Here is a 21,998-nt window from a genome sequence, read left to right as displayed (position 1 = left end):
GCAATTGAGATGTAAAAACTATGGCAAAAGCGGACAAGTGGATAAGAGGCAATCCGTAATTTGAATTAAGACATTACTGAGTGAGCTAGGATAGACGTAGTCAATATAACTATTTGCTCAGCACTTTTGAAATGTACAGCGACAGAATTCAGAACATGGGCCGTTCTTACAGTGTTCTCCCTGTACCCCAAGTCAGAACCGTAGGATAAATAAAGGGGGCATATAAGCAGACAATGAACGCTCTTACAATATTCAATGATTACATTTCTCAAAAACAGGTTATAGGCTCCATGTGCACCACCAAGTCAGAACAGTAGGCGAAATTAAGAGGTGACGATAGACCAAATTAGGGTGAGGCACATGGGCTACTAACAGCTTACTACACAACATACACTTAGTATTACTTTTCTGTTTTTCTGCAAAGGGACCAGGACGACTGATCCGTGTAAAGGAAAGAATGAATGGGTGCATGTATCGTGAGATTTTGAGTGAAAACCTCCTTCCATCAGCAAGGGCATTGGAGATGAAACATGGCTGGGTCTTTCAGCATGACAATGATCGCAAACACACCGCCCGGGCAACGAAGGAGTGGCTTCGTAAGAAGCATTTCAAGGTCCTGGAGTGGCCTAGCCAGTCTCCAGATCTCAACCCCATAGAAAATCTTTGTAGGGAGTTGAAAGTCCGTGTTGCCCAGCAACAGCCCCAAAACATCACTGCTCTAGAGGAGATATGCATGGAGGAATGGGCCAAAATACCAGCAAACAGTGTGTGAAAACCTTGTGAAGACTTACAGGAAACGTTTGACCTCTGTCATTGCCAACAAAGGGTATATAACAAAGTATTGAGATAAACTTTTGTTATTGACCAAGTACTTATTTTCCACCATAGTTTGCAAATAAATTAATAAAAAATCCTACAATGTGATTTTCTGGATTTTTTTTCTTCTCATTTTGTCTGTCGTAGTTGAAGTGTACCTATGATGAAAATTACCAGCCTCTCATCTTTTTAAGTGGGAGAACTTGCACAATTGGTGGCTGACTAAATACCCCACTGTATATATATATTATTTAACATTGTTTGCAAATAGATATGTAACACGTATTAATGCTAATAATGTGGGGCTCTGCCCTGAATGATGCCCTGAATGATGGAGGTTACTGACTGCAAGTCAGTAACCTGGTTTCTATCTAACCTTGTTATGCGAATAAAATGTATCTAATGACAATCCTGATGTAAACAGAAAATTTGTCGGTAAACTTTCCTAATGTCAACAAAACAAAATACGCTAGACAAGGCAGGATAGATCGTTCCACTCAGCACGGACCGACGCCAATGTCTTCCGGCCGTGTGTTTTTGGTCCGGCCTTGATCTGACCCAAACATAGACGCCTATGTTTCACAGGTTTGGACAGCACAGTACAGCACAGTCCAGTAGAGAGCAGCACAGTACAGCACAGTCCAGTAGAGAGGAGCACAGTACAGCACAGTCCAGTAGAGAGCAGCACAGTACAGCACAGTCCAGTAGAGAGCAGCACAGTACAGTACAGTCCAGTAGAGAGCAGCACAGTACAGCACAGTCCAGTAGAGAGCAGCACAGTACAGGAAAGTAAAGTAAAGTACAGTACAGTACAGGACAGTAAAGTAAAGTATAGTTCAGTACAGTACAGTACAGTAGAGAGTAGCACAGTACAGGAAAGTAAAGTATAGTTCAGTACAGTACAGTAAAGTATAGTTCAGTACAGTACAGTACAGTACAGTACAGTACAGTACAGTACAGGAAAATAAAGTATAGTTCAGTAGAGGAAAGTAAAGTATAGTTCAGTAGAGGAAAGTAAAGTATAGTTCAGTACAGTAAAGTATAGTTCAGTACAGTACAATACAGGAAAGTAAAGTATAGTTCAGTAGAGGAAAGTAATGTATAGTTCAGTAGAGGAAAGTAAAGTATAGTTCAGTACAGTACAATACAGGAAAGTAAAGTATAGTTCAGTAGAGGAAAGTAAAGTATAGTTCAGTAGAGGAAAGTAAAGTATAGTTCAGTAGAGGAAAGTAAAGTATAGTTCAGTAGAGGAAAGTAAAGTATAGTTCAGTAAAGTATAGTTCAGTACAGTACAATACAGGAAAGTAAAGTATAGTTCAGTAGAGGAAAGTAATAGTATAGAGCAGTACAGTAAGTACATAGTTCAGTACAGTACAATACAGGAAAGTAAAGTATAGTTCAGTAGAGGAAAGTAAAGTATAGTTCAGTAGAGGAAAGTAAAGTATAGTTCAGTAGAGGAAAGTAAAGTATAGTTCAGTAGAGGAAAGTAAAGTATAGTTCAGTACAGTACAATACAGGAAAGTAAAGTATAGTTCAGTACAGTAGAATAGTCCAGTATAATGTACTGTATTGTACCCTACTTTACTCTAATGTACACAACTGAATTAAACTCTACAGTACTGTACTGTATTGAATAAAACTCTACTGTCCTGTACTGTACTCTACTGAATAAAACTCTACTGTCCTGTGCCGTACTGAACCGTGCTGTTCAAACTTGTGAAACATAGCCAAGACGTCTATAATTCGTTCAGATTTGGTCTGGTAATTATTATTATTATTATTTTTACCCCCCTTTCTCCCCAATTTCGTGGTATCCAATTGTTAGTAGTTACTATCTTGTCTCATCGCTACAACTCCCGTACGGGCTCGGGAGAGACGAAGGTCGAAAGCCATTCGTCCTCCGAAACACAACCCAACCAAGCCGCACTGCTTCTTAACACAGCGCACATCCAACCCGTAAACCAGCCGCACCAATGTGTGGAGGAAACACTGTGCACCTAGTGACCTGGTTAGCGTGCACTGCGCCCGGCCCGCCACAGGAGTCGCTAGAGCGCGATGAGACAAGGATATCCCTACCGGACCACTGCGCCACCCGGGAGGCCCTTGGTCTGGTAATTTAATGTTAATTTCATTAGAATAATACCCAGCACGCTTTGAACATGTTTGTTTTTACTTTTACAGTTTGGTCATTCAGCAGGAGCTCTTATCCAGAGTGACATAGTCAGTGCATTCAACTAATGTAGATAAACACCATCACAGGTGTAAGAAGAAAAATATTTCTGTAACCGTTACTGAGAACGTTATTGAACACCGAACAAAAATATAAAACGTCTTCTGTAAAATTACCTCTCTTACCATGGCTTATGGTTGAGAAATGAACATGAAATGATCTGGCAACAGCTCTGCCAATTGCACATTCCCTCAACATGAGACATCTGTGGCATTGTGTTGCGTGTGAAAACGGCACATTGTAGAGTGGCCTTTTATTGTCCCCAGAACAAGGTGCAGGAGGTTTCTTTTCAGTCACTTTGTATTGAGTCTCGGTTTTTCCTTTTCTCTTCATACCGTTTTTGATCTACGCATTTTGTTTAAATGTGTTAACTTTGATATTCAGCTTTATTATACTGATGTTTTGTATGTTCATGTCATTTATGTCAAAATAATTGCTCACAACAAAATGTACATTTGTATGCATTTTTCCTCTGCTCTACAATAAAACATATTTGAAACATTTTATACAGAACAACATGCCTATGCTGTTGAAAAGCATACAAACTCACCTGATTCATTGTGGAAGATATTGTTTCCTCAGAGTTTATTCACATGACAAATAAGTAAGTGGGCTACATTTACTTTGTTTAGTCGCAGCCTTTAGATAAAGATTAGGGGGTTGCTGGGAAATAATTCCAGGATCTCAAGTCCGATGAGCTCAAATACCAGACCAATCAAACGTTGATTTAGATATAAAAACTTGATTTAAGTAGTGACAAATAAGCGTCTCGTGTAGGCTAATCTTACTTCGGAAAGATCCTGGATAAGATTTTCCCGGATCTATAAATCAAGAACACGTTCAACAACAACAGCCCTTTCACTAAGAATCCTGTTATCTGCCATCGTCTACTTTTACCTGACACCCACTTTGAACAGGAACCTCTGAGAGTCCTGATGTGTTTATCATGTGAAGACTAAACATGAAAAGTGCTTGACCTTGTATATTATTATGAGATGTATCCTTTATTCAGGTTTCACGAGTCGTTTCATAATTATTTAATAACAATAATTATATGTGGTAGAGCACATTTCCCACACTCAATGCACTTATATTAAAACAGATTATATATATATATATTTAAGCGTACTAAACAATTAAGGTGATAAACTGACATTGTTGAGAAGATAATGGGTTAAATTTATTGATCAATTGAATACATGAATACATACCTACTATTGTTAAAACATTCTACATTATAACAATTGAATTGATAATGGGAGTACATGAAAGATACAACTCTCAACACCCCCTCCCACCCCACCCCACTCACTCACCCAAACATCCCCCACTCCACACACACAGTTCACTATGACATGTTCTATGACATTGAAACAGGTCAGTATGATGATGTTTAGCCCATAGAGCCGGTTTCCGAGACAACGGTTTATAATAGTTCAGAGCAGACCAGCCCCAGAAGAGACTCTTCTTATCAACTGTAAGACAGAATGTCCTCTGTGTCGTCTTCTCTGTGTTATTCTCCAACCCCATTGTCAGACCTCTGACAAGCAGAGCTTCTGTTGTCTTTACAGGTCTGTAGGTATGATATATATCTGATTGGAGGTTAGCTTTACAGTAATGCTATTGGTCAACAACTCACATTTTGAATTCAAACAAGTCTGACATAAAAGGTCTTATATTCATTGCCTCTCTCTTTTTTGGTTCCTGAACTGCTGTGGTGAGATACTCTCTCAATTTCTCTCTCTCTCCCATGAGCCATGGTTTCTTCGTCTCCCTCGTTCTCTCTCTGACCATGCCTAGAAGGATGTCTTGTAACACTAACTATAGTCTCTTGCATATTGCCATTAATCTTATGGAGTCAGATAATTAATTTAATGGGCTTTTTTTGCTGTTTTATTACGCGTAGCATGTAAGGTAGACATGCACATATGATAAATATAACCCCACTACACGAGCCCTAAACTAAAAAACAAGCTCAATGGAGAATCTCGATTCAATTATTTTGTAAATGATACTCTGTGTCCGGGAAACCCCCCCATAGTGTCCACGGTGTTGAGCAGCGTTTCTCAAACCTCTCCTTGGACACCCCCAGACGTTTCACAACTTTGTTGTATTCCTGAACTAGCTCACCTGGTTCACCTAGTCAAGGGCTTTAGGATTAGTTGATCAGTTGAATCAGGTGTATTAGTTCTGGAATAGATCAAAATCCACAAAACGTCCCTGAGGAGAGGTTTGACAACCACTGGTGCAGAAAACAAGTCAATAAGGGGGTTTAGTAGCAGAAGGTGCTGTGTGTAGCGGGTAGCCAGTGTTCACATAGAACACTGGTGATGTGGTTTCAGAACTTGGTGTGGCTGAGGAGTCCGGCAGCTGAGTTTTGGACCATTTAGAACTTACAGAAGGTACCGGAACAGATGTCGGAGAGGAGAGGGTTGGAAGAGGACACATTCCTCCTCTGGCGTGGGCTTTCTGGTGACTCTTTAGGTGCCCCGACTGAGCGAAGCTCTTCTCGCATAGATTACAACCGTAGGGCTTCTCTCCCGTGTGTGTTCGTTGATGATTGGCCAGGGTGGCTGATTGAGTGAATCTTTCACTACACTGATCGCAGCCATACGGCTTGGCTCCTGTGTGTGTGCGCTGGTGGCTCGTCAGTTGCCCAGACTGAACAAAACTCTTCCCGCACAGATCACAGCTGTAGGGTTTCTCTCCGGTGTGTGTTTTGCGGTGGCTCGCCAGGGCTCCGGCCCGCGTGAAGCTCTTGCCACATTCATCACAGAGGTGAGGCTTCTCTCCAGTGTGAGTCCTCTGGTGGCGTCTCAGGTGGCTAGAGGTAATGAACCTCTTCTCACACTGATCGCAGGCGTAGGGCTTCTCTCCTGTGTGTGTCCTCTGGTGGATTGTCAGAGATCCCGACTGAGCGAACCTCTCCCCACACTGATCACAGCTGTAAGGCTTCTCCCCAGTATGAGTTCTCTGATGATTTGACAGGGTGCCGGATTCAGAGAAGCACTTGCCACACTGCTCGCAACAGTAAGGCTTCTCACCGGTGTGGGATCTTTGATGGGAGTTTAAGTGGGCCCAGTTAATGAAGCTCTTTCCACATTCGCAGATGAAAGGTTTCTCTCCGCTGTGGGTTTTCTGGTGGAGTCTCAGGGCGCTCGAGTGGGAGAAATTCTTCCCGCAGTCCGAGCAGTGGTAGGGCTTCTCTCCCGTGTGGACTCTCTGGTGGGATTTCAAGTGTGCCGACGTGACGAAACGTTTCGGACAATCCAAACAAGAGAATGGCAGCTCGCCGGTGTGCCTTCGCATGCGGTGTAGCTTCAGGGCGTTCGATTGGCCAAACCTCTTCCCACACTCGGAGCAGCGGTAGGGCTTTTCACCGGTGTGCGTTCGCATGTGTGATATCAGATAAGATGAGCAGTAGAAACTGTTCTCGCACTGCGTACAGTGGTAAGGCTTCTCTCCGGTGTGCGTGTGCTGATGGACAGTCAAATGACTTTTGTGACTGAAGCTTTTGCCACAGTCTGAGCAGCAGTGGGGTTTTTTCACTGTGCGTTTCGGCTGCCGTTTTTTAACACTCTTCTCTGCTGCCTCAATCAAATCTTCTTCTTCCTCCTCCTCCTCCTCTTCTCCTCCTTTCACCGTTCCACTCAGCCCCGGTGTTTTCCTGCTTTCGAGTCCAAGTGAAGCACTACCCGGTGATTCTTGGAAGGGGGACAGGTGAGGGTTGTCCTGGTAACTATAAAGATTCCCTCCATCCTCTTTACGTTCTGCGTCGCAGCTTCCTTGTGCTCCGTCGTCCACCTGCACTGACGCTGATTGTCTGGAGGCCACACCCCCAGCATCCTGTATCCTTTTGATGTCCTCTTTCAGTTGGAGTAACCATGACATTCCCCGATCCTCAGATTTCATTAAATCCTCATTTTCCCATGTTTCCTCCATGATTTTACGCCGTAGTGCTCGTTGATTCTTTCCTTTCATTTCGGATCCATCCTTGCCACCTATTCCACTGCATTCACAAAGGGAGCGTAAATTGTCCTCTGTTAAAGTCCATAAACTCTCTTCAATTTCATCCATCAACGTTTCTCTTTCACGATTCATATTGTCCTGCTCACGAGGTATCAGAAATGATGTTGTTGAACACCTGAAATTCGTTCGGTGCTCTCTAGTAAGCTACTCCAAGGTCTTTCACTCGTTCTCCTCTGTTCCTGAAGAATAAAATAATTTGATACTACTTTAATTACCATTAAATAAATACTCTGTCAAGGGCTCAACTGCAGGTGATTGTTAGACAAGATACCCCTTAGAAGTGTGTTGATCTTATAGGTGTTCGGCTGTAGCTAAGCAATATAGCCTAGTAGCTCAACTACTGTACTCCATCTAGCCCTACGAAAGGCCAGGCTGGTGGAATTATTGCTGTATTGCAAACATACTCCTATCCAATCCTCTCAGTTATAGCTACATAGCTAAGTGCATAAGGAGCTGTGTGTTAATTCGGGATTCAGTGTAGGGTTCGAGCTAGATATCGGTTATAAACGTTGGTAGCTATAGTTAACCGGACCCATTGTCGGTAGTTATAGCTAGCTGGCTAACGTTAGCTGGATAGCTAGCCAGCCTAGCTAGCAATGATCTCTACGACTATATTGCGTGGCATTAAAATATTATCACCTTATTTTCGCTTTGTGGTTCTTCTGTGCGTCCAGATAAAGTTGTCTTGTTGCTCAAGTTTTCGTTTTACATGGTATATTTAGAGAAAAATACAGTTGCAGTCGTGGGGAATCAACGATAAGGCAACAACTTCCTGTTTGTCTGCGCTCTCAGGCCAGAGCAATCGATTGTCGACGTAGATCTCCAGTCATAACATCCGCTAGGGAAGTCGAGGTGAGTAACAGCTCGCTGGCTAGTTAACTAATTATGTTTTAACGGCCAATTAAATGTACGCAGCTATATTGAAAAGGTGCTCACCCAAGCTAACACTATATACCAGAACGCTAGGTAGCTAATGCTACGAAAAGGACGGGTCAGTTTCGGCGAGAGCTAGCTCAGTTAGCTAATATTGTGTAGCATCACCACTATCCATCTTGTTTAGCGTCTCTTCTCTCCTGGTGTCTATGATAATACAATCACATGTAAACTAGAGTTTAACGGTCAAAAACCTGCATTTGTAACACAATTAATCTTTGTAACACAATTAATCTTTGAAGTGAGCCGATCTCTGTTTAAAGAGGTGAGGTCATCTGGTAAATAACTAGCACTAAGCAATTGCACAACAAGTTCTCATCAGGGATGGAGCATGAGAATTCAAAGACCAGGGGCCTGTTGCACAAAACTAGGATATTAAGCCAGGATATCTTGGTGATCCTGGCTCAATTGATCCGTAATCCGGTTGCACTAAAGATGGATAGGGGGCAGGAGGATATGTTATGGTATAAATTACCATGGAGATTTATTCTGTGGAGCTAGCCTGCTCCAGACCAGGCTAAATTCCAGGATATATTTAATCTCATCCCTAATGTCAGTCAGCAGTCACCACAAATGGAAACCAATAGTTATTTCACTGCTCACTATACATTGTTATCACATATAACTAGACCCACTGTCATTATTTAAACGTTTGTGATCATTAATTTGAATGATTTTGGATAAAAATGATTTTTAGATGTTGCTATCATTAGATAATTTACAGTTTCCCATAGACTATATATAAAATGATAGAATATTAGGGCCACAGAGGGAAAAAAAAGACAAGTCATAATATTGTAACCAGTTGTTTTAAAGGAGGACAGTTGTTAAAATGAGAGATGCGGGGCATTTCGTGAAATTGTACTTCAGTATGGTTTCATAAACAAAGACATGCTGATGTGCCAGAATATTAAGTATCACATTGTCATAAGTATCAAAACTGTAAAAACAATATGTAGCTTTTCTGCAGAAAGAACCAGCCTCATAAATTTATGACTTTATCCTTTTTCTTCAGTGTGGCCCTAGTACTCTGTCATATAAACAAATACACATTCCATATGAATATAAAAACACAATGTGTAACATTATGTTCCTTTATTGAATAAGGACAAAACAAAGCAGGTAAACCATCAGCTCCTTTCGAAACTGAAGTCACAGTGACACTACAAGATGGAAAGCACAGAATCCAAGCATATTATACAAAATGATACATACACATTCAAAGGTCTGTATATAACACACCCTGCATGTCTGCACACTAAAATAAATGCAGGACAAATCCATACACATCAACTGAACAGACAAATGAATGGATGCAGTAGCCTCCCTGCAGCCTTGTATTACACACAGTATACCGCACAAACATCATAAGAGGCCAAATTCGTAAAAAAACAAACCCAAAAAAAACCAAATTCCTCTGCCACCGCAGGACATATTTAACCAAAATTGAAAGCACACATACTAACTAAAATAATTCAACACATATTGGTCCCTCAGCAGCCGACCACTGTCGTCATCAGGGAAGATTGCCGGATTGTCCCAGTCCATGGCTGGTGGCACTCTGGGGGCCCTCTCCTTCCTCAGGCAGGCCACATTGTGGAGGACAGCACAAGCCACAGTAATATCACATGCCCTAACAGGGCTGACCCTTAATTTGTGAAGGCAGTGAAAGCGTGCCTTCAGGAGGCCAAAGGTCATTTCAACTCTGGCCCTGGTCCTGGCATGGGCATGGTTGTAGGCCTGCTGTGCTTCCTGGGGGTCTGTGAAAGGTGTCAGGAGAAAAGGCTGGCAGCCATACCCCTGTCTCCCAGCAACACACCAGAGAATTCACCTGTCAACACAAAATCTCATCATTACTACCTCATAAACACAGTGATATTCTTGACACAGCCATGATGGTTATAAATAGGGGTTGTGTGGCTTACCTTGTGATAGGCACTGATAGATTTCAGAGGCCCGAAAGATTCTGGAGTCATGGACTGAGCCAGGCCATTTTGCCACAACATTGCTGATCACACAGTCAGCATTGCAGACCATCTGAAATCATAAGATGAGGAATATTACACCAATCAATGCACATCACTGGCAGATTTTTTTGCTTATTTTCCTAGGTAATTTTGCTCAAGAAAATATTCAAGATGTTTTTAGATATTTTTTTTTTAAAACAAGACAAAAATACTAAGTAAGAAATACATTTTTGCAGTGCAGTGAGCAACCGACCTTGGGTCCTTTGAAAGGCGCTATATAAATTAAAGTGATTATTATTATTATAGCTCATCTATTTATTCAATTAAATTTTATTTATATAGCACTTTTCACAATTGTTTCATTCTGTCAAAGCAGCTTTACATTAATGAAAGCAGGAGAAACACAAAAAAAACGGTGGACAACATAAGAAGCAGAGTACAACGGCTAAGATTAAACCGTACTGAGCGTAGTAACGTTAAATAATAATGTAAGGCTTTAATAATAATTTATCATAGCTTTATACAGTGATGGACTTACTGTACACAATTTCACTCATATCTGCAGTGCATTTCAATTAAAAATTTAACCGTTTCATAATTACAGTACAACTGCGTTTTTGGAGATGTGAATTAAATATTTGAATTGTAATTGTGATGTTTCAGCGGAGTGTGTAATTGTGCACTACTTACGCATTCAGGCGGTCTGCAATACTTTGCCACGCTTTTTCTCTTTGCTTTATCACTGTGGCGGTGTTGCCTTTCTTCTTAATTATATCTTTTACCTCCTCGTATGCCTCCATGAGGATTTGTGCTTCCGACGGGGAAAATTACGCGGCTCTAGTTGCCATGGTAAATCAGTTAATCTGTGATCTGTGGCGGGGTCTATTTGAGTGAGCCGTGAGCGCGCACCTATCCAGGATTGGTTTCACCTGGCTTAATGAATCCGTGTCTGCTCATCCTGGCTTGGTCTTTGTGCAACCAATTAAGCCTGGACGCACATGTTTTGGCTTCATTGAGCTCAGCTTAGTCATTTATCCCGGATGTCTTAATTCTACTTTTGTGCAACAGGCCCCTGCTGCAACAATTTATTTTCGTTTTTTGTTAATTCTCAAATGCACAATAATGACCCCCAGCTTACAATTGCCTCATTTGTCTCCTCTCCCTTGTAACTATTCCCCAGGTCGTTGCTGTAAATGAGAATGTGTTCTCAGTCAATTTACCTGGTAAAATAAAAATAGATTTTTGTAGTATGCCTATAAGACAATGACCAAGGTTACTGACAGTTGCTGACAATGTAAATTTGCTTTAAATCAACAAACAAGACATCCTAATGTAATTTATCACCTGCCCCTAACAGTGAAATGCTTACTTACAGGGTCCTATAAAAATAGAAGTAGTGACACAAGGATTGAATAGAGTGAATAACATTAACATGGCTATATACAGGGAGTACCAGTACCAAATTGATGTGCAGGGATACCATGTAAAATGACTAGGCATACAGATACATAATACTGAGCTGTAGCAGCAGCTTATGTAGTGAGTGTGTGTATAGTCGGTGAAAGAGCGTTAGTTAATTATTTATTTTTTAAACAATCAATGCAAGTAGTCCTTATTAGCAGCCTTGACAGTGTCCACAGAAGACTGGTTCTAGGTGGAATACGAAAATTGCTATAAAACAACTGATTTAAATGAATGCCACCATCAAGGGGAGCCCCTGACTGAACTCATGGCCAAACATTTATACCTGATGCCACGCCCTTAATTAACAATAAGGCACACCTGTATTAACAGGCCATGAGCACATGCCTGTTAAACCAGGGTTTCACAAACTGGGTCCTGGGCCCCCGGGTGCAGGTTTTGGTTCTGCCCTAGCACAAATACTTGAATCAGTCTCATATCATTGTGTGTATGTGTCACTGAACCCACAGATAACCATGGATCTACACTAGAATACACCATTACAAGCCCAAAAGGATTCAGAAATGGATTTTGGCGAGAACGCCGGGTCTGAGTCGGAATCAGACTACCTTCCTAGTCCCACTGCCCCAGAACCTGAACCCAATGTGACTGTGAAGGAAGAGGAGGGACATAGTGACATGGCTGACCCAGGTGAGTCCATGTTGTGTGATGTTGGCCCTAGACGCTGATCTTGGGTCAGTTTTTCATTCCTCCCACCAATGAGAGAGGCTTGGGGGAGATTAGGCTAATCCTAGATCTGCACCTATGGGAGAAAGAGGTTAATAGTGTAAAAAATATAAAGCAGTGAACAAAATGATTATGAATGGAATACTATGAAAAAAAGAGTTGGATCCGGGACTGATCAAAGATAACAGTAGAGGCAACTAGAGGTAAACCTAAGGCACTGCATCTCAGTGCTAGAGGCGTCACTACAGACACCCTGGTTCGAATCCAGGCTGTATCACAACTGGCCGTGATTGGGAGTCCCATAGGGCGGCGCACAATTGACCCAGCTTCGACCGGGTTTGGCCGGTGTAGGCCGTCATTGTTCATAAGAATTTGTTCTTAACTGACTTGCCTAGTTAAATAAAAAATACAAATTATCAGAGCATTATGTTGACTTAGGGAGAATCCCAACTAGAGGTAGGCCTAACCAGAGCATTATGTTGCCTTAGGGAGAATCCCAACTAGAGGTAGGCCTAACCAGAGCATTATGTTGACTTAGGGAGAATCCCAACTAGATGTAGGCCTAACCAGAGCATTATGTTGACTTAGGGAGAATCCCAACTAGATGTAGGCCTAACCAGAGCATTATGTTGCCTTAGGGAGAATCCCAACTAGAGGTAGGCCTAACCAGAGCATTATGTTGACTTAGGGAGAACCTCAATGGCATTTCCTTGATTCCTCGCATCCTCTCTCCTTCTGAAAAATTATCGGATGTAAAGGTCAGAGGGGGGGGGGGACCTCTGACCTCATCCAATGGGTTTTGAGAAAGAAGCAAGGAGAGAGGACAAGGAATCAAGCAAATTAAACTGAGATTCTCCCTGACTTATTCCCTTCAGTTCCTAGAGGAACACAGGGCCCCAACGGTGCATGTCCAGCATTACAGTATCAGCTGGCAATTAATTATATTGGTTTGGTTATTTCAGACCACCTCTCAGGTCTCAGCGTGGCAGAAAGACCCATATTTAATATGATTATCAAAGAAGAGGAGGAGGAAGATGACGAAGCAGAAGCAGAGGAAGATGAAATGGTTTACCCGGGTAAGTCCAGAGGCCTGTTCAGAGGATGTAAGTTCAAATCAGGTATAAATCTATGGTGTCAAACAGAAATGATTGCCTGTCAGATTGAATAAGCAGGGCTATTCAACTCTTACCCTACGAGGTCCGGAGCCTGCTGGTCTTCTGTTCTACCGGATAGTTCAGCAGCCCTGGTTAGAGGTGAAAAATGAAAACAAGCAGTGGAACTGGCTTCGAGGTCCAGAGTTGACCTTGAGGGGGAATAGGGAATCACGTCAGCTCCTTTCATTCCATTTCTATCTGCAACGTTCAGATTGTTTCATGTCACTGAATCCATCCGTTGTAGGTGGGCCTGTGAGATGTCGCGAGAAAGTTAGTGTCATAAAAATGTTGATATCACAACAACATCATGATCTGTCTGATACAGTGTGATTTGTGACAAAGGAAGGAAGGGTTGCTAGGATACACAATAGTAGGTGTTTGTAGATAGGTGCTCTTTGGCAGAGCGGTTAGATAGGTGCTCTTTGGCAGAGCGGTTAGATAGGTGCTCTTTGGCAGAGCGGTTAGATAGGTGCTCTTTGGCAGAGCGGTTAGATAGGTGCTCTTTGGCAGAGCGGTTAGATAGGTGCTCTTTGGCAGAGCGGTTAGATAGGTGCTCTTTGGCAGAGCGGTTAGATAGGTGCTCTTTGGCAGAGCGGTTAGATAGGTGCTCTTTGGCAGAGGGGTTAGATAGGTGCTCTTTGGTAGAGGGGTTAGATAGGTGCTCTTTGGCAGAGCGGTTAGATAGGTGCTCTTTGGCAGAGCGGTTAGATAGGTGCTCTTTGGTGCAGAGGGGTTAGATAGGTGCTCTTTGGCAGAGCGGTTAGATAGGTGCTCTTTGGCAGAGCGGTTAGATAGGTGCTCTTTGGCAGAGCGGTTAGATAGGTGCTCTTTGGCAGAGGGGTTAGATAGGTGCTCTTTGGCAGAGGGGTTAGATAGGTGCTCTTTGGCAGAGGGGTTAGATAGGTGCTCTTTGGCAGAGGGGTTAGGTGCTCTTTGGCAGAGGGTTAGATAGGTGCTCTTTGGCAGAGCGGTTAGATAGGTGCTCTTTGGCAGAGCGGTTAGATAGGTGCTCTTTGGCAGAGCGGTTAGATAGGTGCTCTTTGGTAGAGGGGTTAGATAGGTGCTCTTTGGCAGAGCGGTTAGATAGATGCTCTTTGGCAGAGGGGTTAGATAGGTGCTCTTTGGCAGAGCGGTTAGATAGATGCTCTTTGGCAGAGCGGTTAGATAGGTGCTCTTTGGCAGAGGGGTTAGATAGGGGTTAGATAGGTGCTCTTTGGCAGAGGGGTTAGATAGGGTTAGATAGGTGCTCTTTGGCAGAGCGGTTAGATAGGTGCTCTTTGGCAGAGGGGTTAGATAGGTGCTCTTTGGCAGAGGGGTTAGATAGGTGCTCTTTGGCAGAGGGGTTAGATAGGTGCTCTTTGGCAGAGCGGTTAGATAGGTGCTCTTTGGCAGAGCGGTTGCTCTTTGGCAGAGCGGTAGATAGGCTCTTTGGCAGAGCGGTTAGATAGGTGCTCTTTGGCAGAGCGGTTAGATAGGTGCTCTTTGGTAGAGGGGTTAGATAGGTGCTCTTTGGTAGAGGGGTTAGATAGGTGCTCTTTGGCAGAGCGGTTAGATAGATGCTCTTTGGCAGAGCGGTTAGATAGGTGCTCTTTGGCAGAGGGGTTAGATAGGGGTTAGATAGGTGCTCTTTGGCAGAGGGGTTAGATAGGGGTTAGATAGGTGCTCTTTGGCAGAGCGGTTAGATAGGTGCTCTTTGGCAGAGCGGTTAGATAGGTGCTCTTTGGCAGAGCGGTTAGATAGGTGCTCTTTGGCAGAGCGGTTAGATAGATGCTCTTTGGCAGAGCGGTTAGATAGGTGCTCTTTGGCAGAGCGGTTAGATAGGTGCTCTTTGGTAGAGGGGTTAGATAGGTGCTCTTTGGTAGAGCGGTTAGATAGGTGCTCTTTGGCAGAGCGGTTAGATAGATGCTCTTTGGCAGAGCGGTTAGATAGGTGCTCTTTGGCAGAGGGGTTAGATAGGTGCTCTTTGGTAGAGCGGTTAGATAGGTGCTCTTTGGCAGAGCGGTTAGATAGGTGCTCTTTGGTAGAGCGGTTAGATAGGTGCTCTTTGGCAGAGCGGTTAGATAGGTGCTCTTTGGCAGAGCGGTTAGATAGGTGCTCTTTGGCAGAGGGGTTAGATAGGTGCTCTTTGGCAGAGGGGTTAGATAGGTGCTCTTTGGCAGAGGGGTTAGATAGGTGCTCTTTGGCAGAGGGGTTAGATAGGTGCTCTTTGGTAGAGGGGTTAGATAGGTGCTCTTTGGTAGAGCGGTTAGATAGGTGCTCTTTGGTAGAGCGGTTAGATAGGTGCTCTTTGGCAGAGCGGTTAGATAGGTGCTCTTTGGCAGAGCGGTTAGATAGGTGCTCTTTGGCAGAGCGGTTAGATAGGTGCTCTTTGGCAGAGGGGTTAGATAGGTGCTCTTTGGCAGAGCGGTTAGATAGGTGCTCTTTGGCAGAGCGGTTAGATAGGTGCTCTTTGGCAGAGCGGTTAGATAGGTGCTCTTTGGCAGAGCGGTTAGATAGGTGCTCTTTGGCAGAGCGGTTAGATAGGTGCTCTTTGGCAGAGCGGTTAGATAGGTGCTCTTTGGCAGAGCGGTTAGATAGGTGCTCTTTGGCAGAGCGGTTAGATAGGTGCTCTTTGGCAGAGCGGTTAGATAGGTGCTCTTTGGCAGAGCGGTTAGATAGGTGCTCTTTGGCAGAGCGGTTAGATAGGTCATCAAAGAAACAAGGACCAAGACACTCTTCATATCATTAAAATGCATTTATTGTTATGGCATGTTCAATAGAACAAAGATTTGTATATTTGTATATTTATATTTTCCATACAATGTTTGTTGAAATACAAACGGCAAGGTGCTGTCTGCAATAAATAATAAAAAAACTGGTGGTAGGTTAAGAGTGTTGATCTAGGACCAGGTGCATCCGGTCCACATAATCTTATTCATTATGATCTAAAAGGCAAAAATGATCGTAGATCAGCGCTGGTACACTGAGACGCTTTGTGAATGCGGTCGCTGGTCTGTGATTATCGGGCAGTTTGATGGATTTGGTTTTGGGCTGGAATCCTAACTGGATACTTGGCCATTTAACTAAAACTAGCTTGTAAATTATCAAAACTAAATTATCAAGCTTAGTTCCTTGAGCGAATTAATCTGCAGAAAAACTGGTGAAGACACAGAACGAGAGATTTGCTCTTCAGAAAAAGAGAGAAACTCCTGTGCAGAGCAGTGCGTCTAGATCTAGGTGCTAATTTTGGCGGAAACAACTGGTATTCTAAATCAATTCTAAAACCACAGACATGACATGCCTCTACCCTCTGTTCTAGTGTGGGAATGTTACACTTTTTTGAGAGAGATTTGCTCTCATTGTTAACCATGGCACTTTGACATAAACATTTTTGGCTTGTATTGTTTATTCTGGTTTATTCTTTAGCCAGTTATGTGAATTTAGAACAAAGTCTTATTTACAATGACTGTCTGTGTGTTTGTCTGTAACTGGAACGTAATACCCCCCTCTAGTGATGTCACAATGCCAGAATTTTGTATCACGATACTCAATACGGAAATGATACTCGATACCGAAACCACAGCAAAACACTTAACAATATGTTTAACCGTTATTCGAAATTGAATTTATTTATAAAAAAAAACAAAGCACCATGTTTAATAACAGAAGAATCTTTAATTTTCCTTCTGCAAAACCATATGAGACTCTGAGCATACTAAATAATTGTACAATTAAATCTAAACTGTTTTAAAATGTAATTTCATACATATCAGGGTTATTTTGCTCATCTATGGTCATAATATTGGGTCAAATGACATTAATCAGCTAAATAATTGTACGTAATAGTTTAGTTCCAAAACAATATATAAAAACCCTTTGACGCTCTTGTCTTGCCCTAGTCCACACACCGTAGAAATAGAATGGATTCTATGGTCCACACAGCATACTACGATTCCCAGAATGAATTTCACCTCCCATGGTGCAATGCTCTGCCAAGGGCTGCTGGCTGGCTAGCAACACGGCTAGCAGGCCCAGACGAGCTAGCTACGTAGCTAGTTGAAATATATAGCTGTCATAGCTAAGTTATGAGTGCATTGGTGGGTGATATAATATACTAGCCTTAACAATATAATACTGACAAAAGCACATACAATGCCTTCAGAAAGTATTCAGACCCCTTGACTTTTTCCAAATTTTGTTAGGTTACAGCCTTATTCTAAAATGTATTAAACTGTTTTTCCCCTCATCAATCAACACACAATACCTCATAATGACAAAGCAAAAACAGTTAAAATGTTTTAGAAATTAAAATAATATCACATTTACATAATTATTCAAACCCTTTACCCAGTACTTTGTTGGAGCACGCGATAAGCACCCCTGTATTTGAGCAGTTTCTCCCATTCTTCTCTGCAGATCTTCTCAAGCTCTCAGGTTGGATGGGGAGCATTGCTGCACAGCTATTTTCAGGTCTCTCCAGAGTTGTTCGATCGGTTTTCAAGTCCGGACTCTGGGCAATTCAAGGACATTTAGAGACTTGTCCCGAAGCCACTCCTCTGTTGTCTTGGCTGTGTGCTTAGGGTCGTTGTCCTGTTGGAAGGTGAAACTTCGCCCCAGTTTGAGGTCCTGAGCACTCTGGAGCAGGTTTTCATTAACCTGTCTAGGACTGGGGAACCCCGTTCCGCTAGCGGAACCCCTCGCCAACAGCCAATGAAATTGCAGGGCGACAAATACAAATCAACAGAAATCTCATAAATCTAATTTCTCAAACATACAAGTATTTTACACCATTTTAAAGATAAAAAATTCTCGTTAATCCAGCCACAGTGTCTGATTTCAAAAATGCTTTAAAGCGAAAGCTCCACAAATGATTGTTAGGTCACCACCAAGCCACAGAAAAACCCAGCCATTTTTCCAGCCAAAGAGAGGAGTCACAAAAAGCACAAATAGAAATACAATTAATCACTAACCTTTGATGATCTTTGATGATCTTTATCAGATGACACTCATAGGATTTCATGTTACATTATTGTGTAGGTTTTGTTCAATAAAGTGCATATTTATATCAAACAATCTAATTTTACATTGGCGCGTTACGTTCAGTAGTTCTAAAACATGCAGTGATTGTGCAGAGAGCCACATGAATTCACAGAAATACTCATTATAAATGTTGATGAAAATTCAAGTGTTATGCATGGAACTTTAGATAGATACACTTCTCCTTAATGCAACCGCTGTGTCAGATTTCAAAAGAACTTTACGGAAAAAGTACCGCGCTCAGAAACCAAACCAGCCAAAAGAAATATCCGCCATGTTGCGCAGTCAACATTAGTCAAAAATAGCATTATAAATATTCACTTACCTTTGATGATCTTCATCAGAATGCACTCCCAGGAATCGCAGTTCCACAATAAATGTTTGTTTTGTTCGATAATGTCCATCATTTATGTCCAAATTGCTCCTTTTGTTAGAGCGTTTGGTAAACAAATCCAAACATGCGTTCAGGTCCAGTCGGACGAAAAGTTCAAAAAGTTATATTACAGGTCGAAGAAACTTGTCAAACTAAGTATAGAGTCAATCTTTAGGATGTTTTTATCATAAATGTTCAATAATGTTCCAACCGGAGAATTCCATTGTCTGTAGAAAAGCAATGGAATGAGAGATACCTCTCGTGATTGAGAACGAGGTTGCTGCCAGACCCCTTAGTCAAACAACTCTCATCCGGCCCCCCTTCACTGTAGAAACCTGAAACAACGTTCTAAAGACGGTTGACATCTAGTGGAAGCCTTAGGAAGTGCAAAATAACCCATATCCCACTGTGTATTCGATAGGGGCTGAGATCAAAAACTACAAACCTCAGATTTCCCACTTCCTGTTTGGATTTTTTCTCAGGTTATTGCCTGCCATATGAGATCTGTTATACTCACAGACATCATTCAAACAGTTTTAGAAACGTCAGAGTGTTTTTTATCTAATGCATATATTAGCATCTGGGACTGAGTAGGAGATGCTATTCATCCAAAAGTGAAAATGCTGCCCCCTATCCTAAAGAATTTAAGGATCTCTCTGTACTTAGCGTTGTTCATCTTTACATCTATCCTGACTAGTCTCTCAATCTCTGCCACTGAAATACATCCCCATAGCATGATGCTGCCACTACCATGCTTCACCGTAGGGATGGTGCCACGTTTCCTCCAGACGTGATGCTTGGCATTCAGGCCAAAGAGTTCAATCTAGGTTTCATCAGAACAGAGAATCTTGTCTGAGAGTCTTTATGTGCCTTTTGGCAAACTCCAAGCGACCTGTCATGTGCCTTTTACTGAGGAGTGGCTTCCGTCTGGCCACTACCATAAAGGACTGATTGGTGGAGTGCTGCAGAGATGGTTTTCCTTCTGGAAGGTTAACCCATCTCCACAGAGGAACTATAGAACTCTGTCAGAGTGGCCCCTCTCCCCCAATTGCTCAGTTTGGCCAGGCGGCCAGCTCTAGGAAGAGTCTTGGTGAGTCCAAACTTCTTCCATTTAAGAATGATGGAGGCCACTGTGTTCTTGGGGACCTTTATTTCTGCAGACATTTTTTGGTACCTTTCCCCAGATCTGTGCCTCGACACAATCCTGTCTCGGAGCTCTACGGACAATTCCGTTGACCTCATGGTTTGGTTTTTGCTCTGACATGCACTGTCAACTGTGGGACATTTTTAGACCGGTGTGTGCATTTCCAAATCATTTCCAATCAATCGAATTTACCACAGGTGGACTCCAATCAAGTTGTAGAAACATCTTAAGGTTGATCAATGGAAACAGGATGCACCTGAGCTCAATTTCGAGTCTCATAGCAAAGGGTCTGAATACTGATGTAAATAATGTATCTGTTTTTTATTTTTAATACATTTGCAAAAATGTGTAAAACTCTGTTTTCGCTTTGTCACTATGGGGCATTGTGTGTAGATTGCTGAGGTTTTTATTTATTTAATCAATTTTAGGATAAGGCTGTAACATAACAAAATGTGGAAAAAGTCAAGGGGTCTTGTTGCTACATTTGATGTATTGTCTGTGCCCAATCATTTTTGTACCATGTTTTGTGCTGCTACCACGTTGTGTTGTTGTCATGTTGTGTTGCTGCCATGCTGTGTTGTTGTCTTAGGTCTCTCTTTATGTAGTGTTCTGGCGTCATGATGTGTGTTTTGTCCTATATATATATATTTACTCCCAGCCTAGGTCCCCGCAGGAGGCCTTTTGGTAGGCTGTTTATGTAAATAAAAATTTGTTCTAAACTGACTTGCCTAGTTAAATAAAGGTAAAATAAAAATAAATAAATATTGATGACTTGAATGTACCCCCAAAAACATCCACTGGCACTCAGCCAACCAAGGAAGGTGAATATAATATAGACCTACCTGTTACACCTGACCCTTGTTACATTTAGCCCCGGTCTTATCTATGGATTCAACTCCATTGGCGAGCGCTAACGTGCACAAACCATATAACTGCTAAAAACCATCGTTCTAAAAATGGTCCATTTTATGGCCTACTCATTTCTTGGCCTTGAGCAATTGTAGCCTAGTAACACTAGAAAGCTCAGTGATTCTCCTCTTAACAGTGGCCATCAAAACTGCTTTGAAACGTGTTTTCCCGTGACTGCATTAATAATGTTCTACACTAACCACGTTTCAAATACACATGTTTAATGAGCGTAAAGTCATATTCATACGGTATGAAAGTCAGTCACGACCGCTCTGATGGAAACTGGATGTTTTGGTACATTTTTACTAATGCAGACAGATCATTTGTTCGTTCGACATGGTGGGATCTTTTTGTGCCGGTAAAGTTAATTATGCGAGAAATGGTAGTGGAAACGCCTTTTATGCGCAAATATTTATATAATAACCATCATATCGATTGTAAACTTGGAGTCACGTGATGATATGGTGTGTGATCCTCTCACTATGACTCGGGAAACCATGCACTTTATTAGGCTAGGTAAGGTAGGAACAGGGTGGTGAAAGTGCACGGTGATGAGCTTGATGCTCCTTTCCAATAAATATAGAGGGTCTTATACTGGTGAATACTTGACTGCCGTTTGACAAATTCAAATATTCTAGCTCTTATCCATAATCATTTATTATTGTAGACTACCCTACTCACACAGTTTATCCGCACTGTATCTAGCTGTTGGCTAGAGCGCACATACCAGAGTAGACACATTTGCTATTTAACGCAACAGTTTTTTGTTATTATCTACATTTTTCTCTCTTAAACAAGTGGATTATTTACAGTGCCCTCCACTAATATTGGCACTCTGGGTAAATATGAGCAAAAGGGGCTTTGAGAAACATTTATTTGCTGTTTATCCTCTTGGACTTTCATTCAAAATATTCACAAAAATCCAACCTTTAATTGAAGTAAAATAATAAAAATTCAAATGTGAAATTAATATTTTGCTCTGAAACGTGTGCCACAATTATTGGCACCCCTAGAGATTCTTATGAGTAAAACCTATATATATATATATTCCCATCCATATGCTACATTTAAGTTCACCTGGGTGATTAGGAACACTTAAGTGGTAAGCCACGACTTCCTGTTTCACTGGGGTATAAATATGAGGTGACACACAGGCCAAGTTCCCATAGTCATCCACCACTATGTGAAAGATCAGAGAATACAGTAATGATGTGCGACAAAAGGTTGTCATGCTGAACAAATCAGGAAATGGGTGTAAGAAAATAGCTCAACGGTTGAA

At 42.0% G+C, this 21,998-nt stretch overlaps 2 protein-coding genes and 1 long non-coding RNA gene across 5 annotated transcripts in view; 1 reads left to right on the top strand and 2 right to left on the bottom strand.

Annotated features, from left to right (window-relative positions):
- Window positions 1–3,614: 3,614 nt before the first annotated feature.
- LOC118377438 (zinc finger protein 883-like) lies at window positions 3,615–7,862 on the bottom strand. Its single transcript, XM_035764347.2, has 2 exons — window positions 7,715–7,862; window positions 3,615–7,254 (listed from the first exon to the last, which is right to left on the bottom strand). The coding sequence occupies exon 2, from the start codon at window positions 7,145–7,147 to the stop codon at window positions 5,306–5,308; it is 1,842 nt and encodes a 613-aa protein (XP_035620240.2). The 5' UTR covers window positions 7,148–7,254; window positions 7,715–7,862; the 3' UTR covers window positions 3,615–5,305.
- LOC118377439 (zinc finger protein 239-like) overlaps window positions 7,794–21,998 on the top strand; it is a 48,259-nt gene continuing 34,054 nt past the window's right edge. For 2 of the 3 annotated variants that reach the window (XR_008146115.1, XM_052528559.1), the window contains exons 1-3: window positions 7,794–7,927; window positions 11,907–12,087; window positions 13,086–13,199. Coding sequence is in view for 1 of the 3 variants with exons in the window: in XM_052528559.1 (XP_052384519.1) it covers window positions 11,961–12,087; window positions 13,086–13,199 (241 nt within the window). In the remaining 2 variants the exon portion in view is untranslated. Of the gene's footprint in view, window positions 7,928–11,906; window positions 12,088–13,085; window positions 13,200–21,998 lie in introns of those variants that run through there. The other variant, XM_052528558.1, reaches the window with a different exon arrangement.
- Window positions 9,089–10,141, bottom strand: LOC127932591 (uncharacterized). The gene is made up of 2 exons (XR_008146134.1): window positions 9,934–10,141; window positions 9,089–9,839 (listed from the first exon to the last, which is right to left on the bottom strand). It is a non-coding gene; the product is annotated as an uncharacterized LOC127932591 (long non-coding RNA).

This window comes from Oncorhynchus keta, chromosome 10, assembly GCF_023373465.1.
Source record: "Oncorhynchus keta strain PuntledgeMale-10-30-2019 chromosome 10, Oket_V2, whole genome shotgun sequence".
NCBI classification, from domain to species: domain Eukaryota; kingdom Metazoa; phylum Chordata; class Actinopteri; order Salmoniformes; family Salmonidae; genus Oncorhynchus; species Oncorhynchus keta.
The sequence above is the reverse complement of the archived record's forward strand: the minus strand, read 5'-3'. Positions and strand labels throughout refer to the sequence as shown.

Bases quoted from the DNA above. Each gene is read 5' to 3' on its own strand.
- LOC118377438 (XM_035764347.2), bottom strand. From the start codon at position 7,147: ATGAATCGTGAAAGAGAAACGTTGATGGATGAAATTGAAGAGAGTTTA.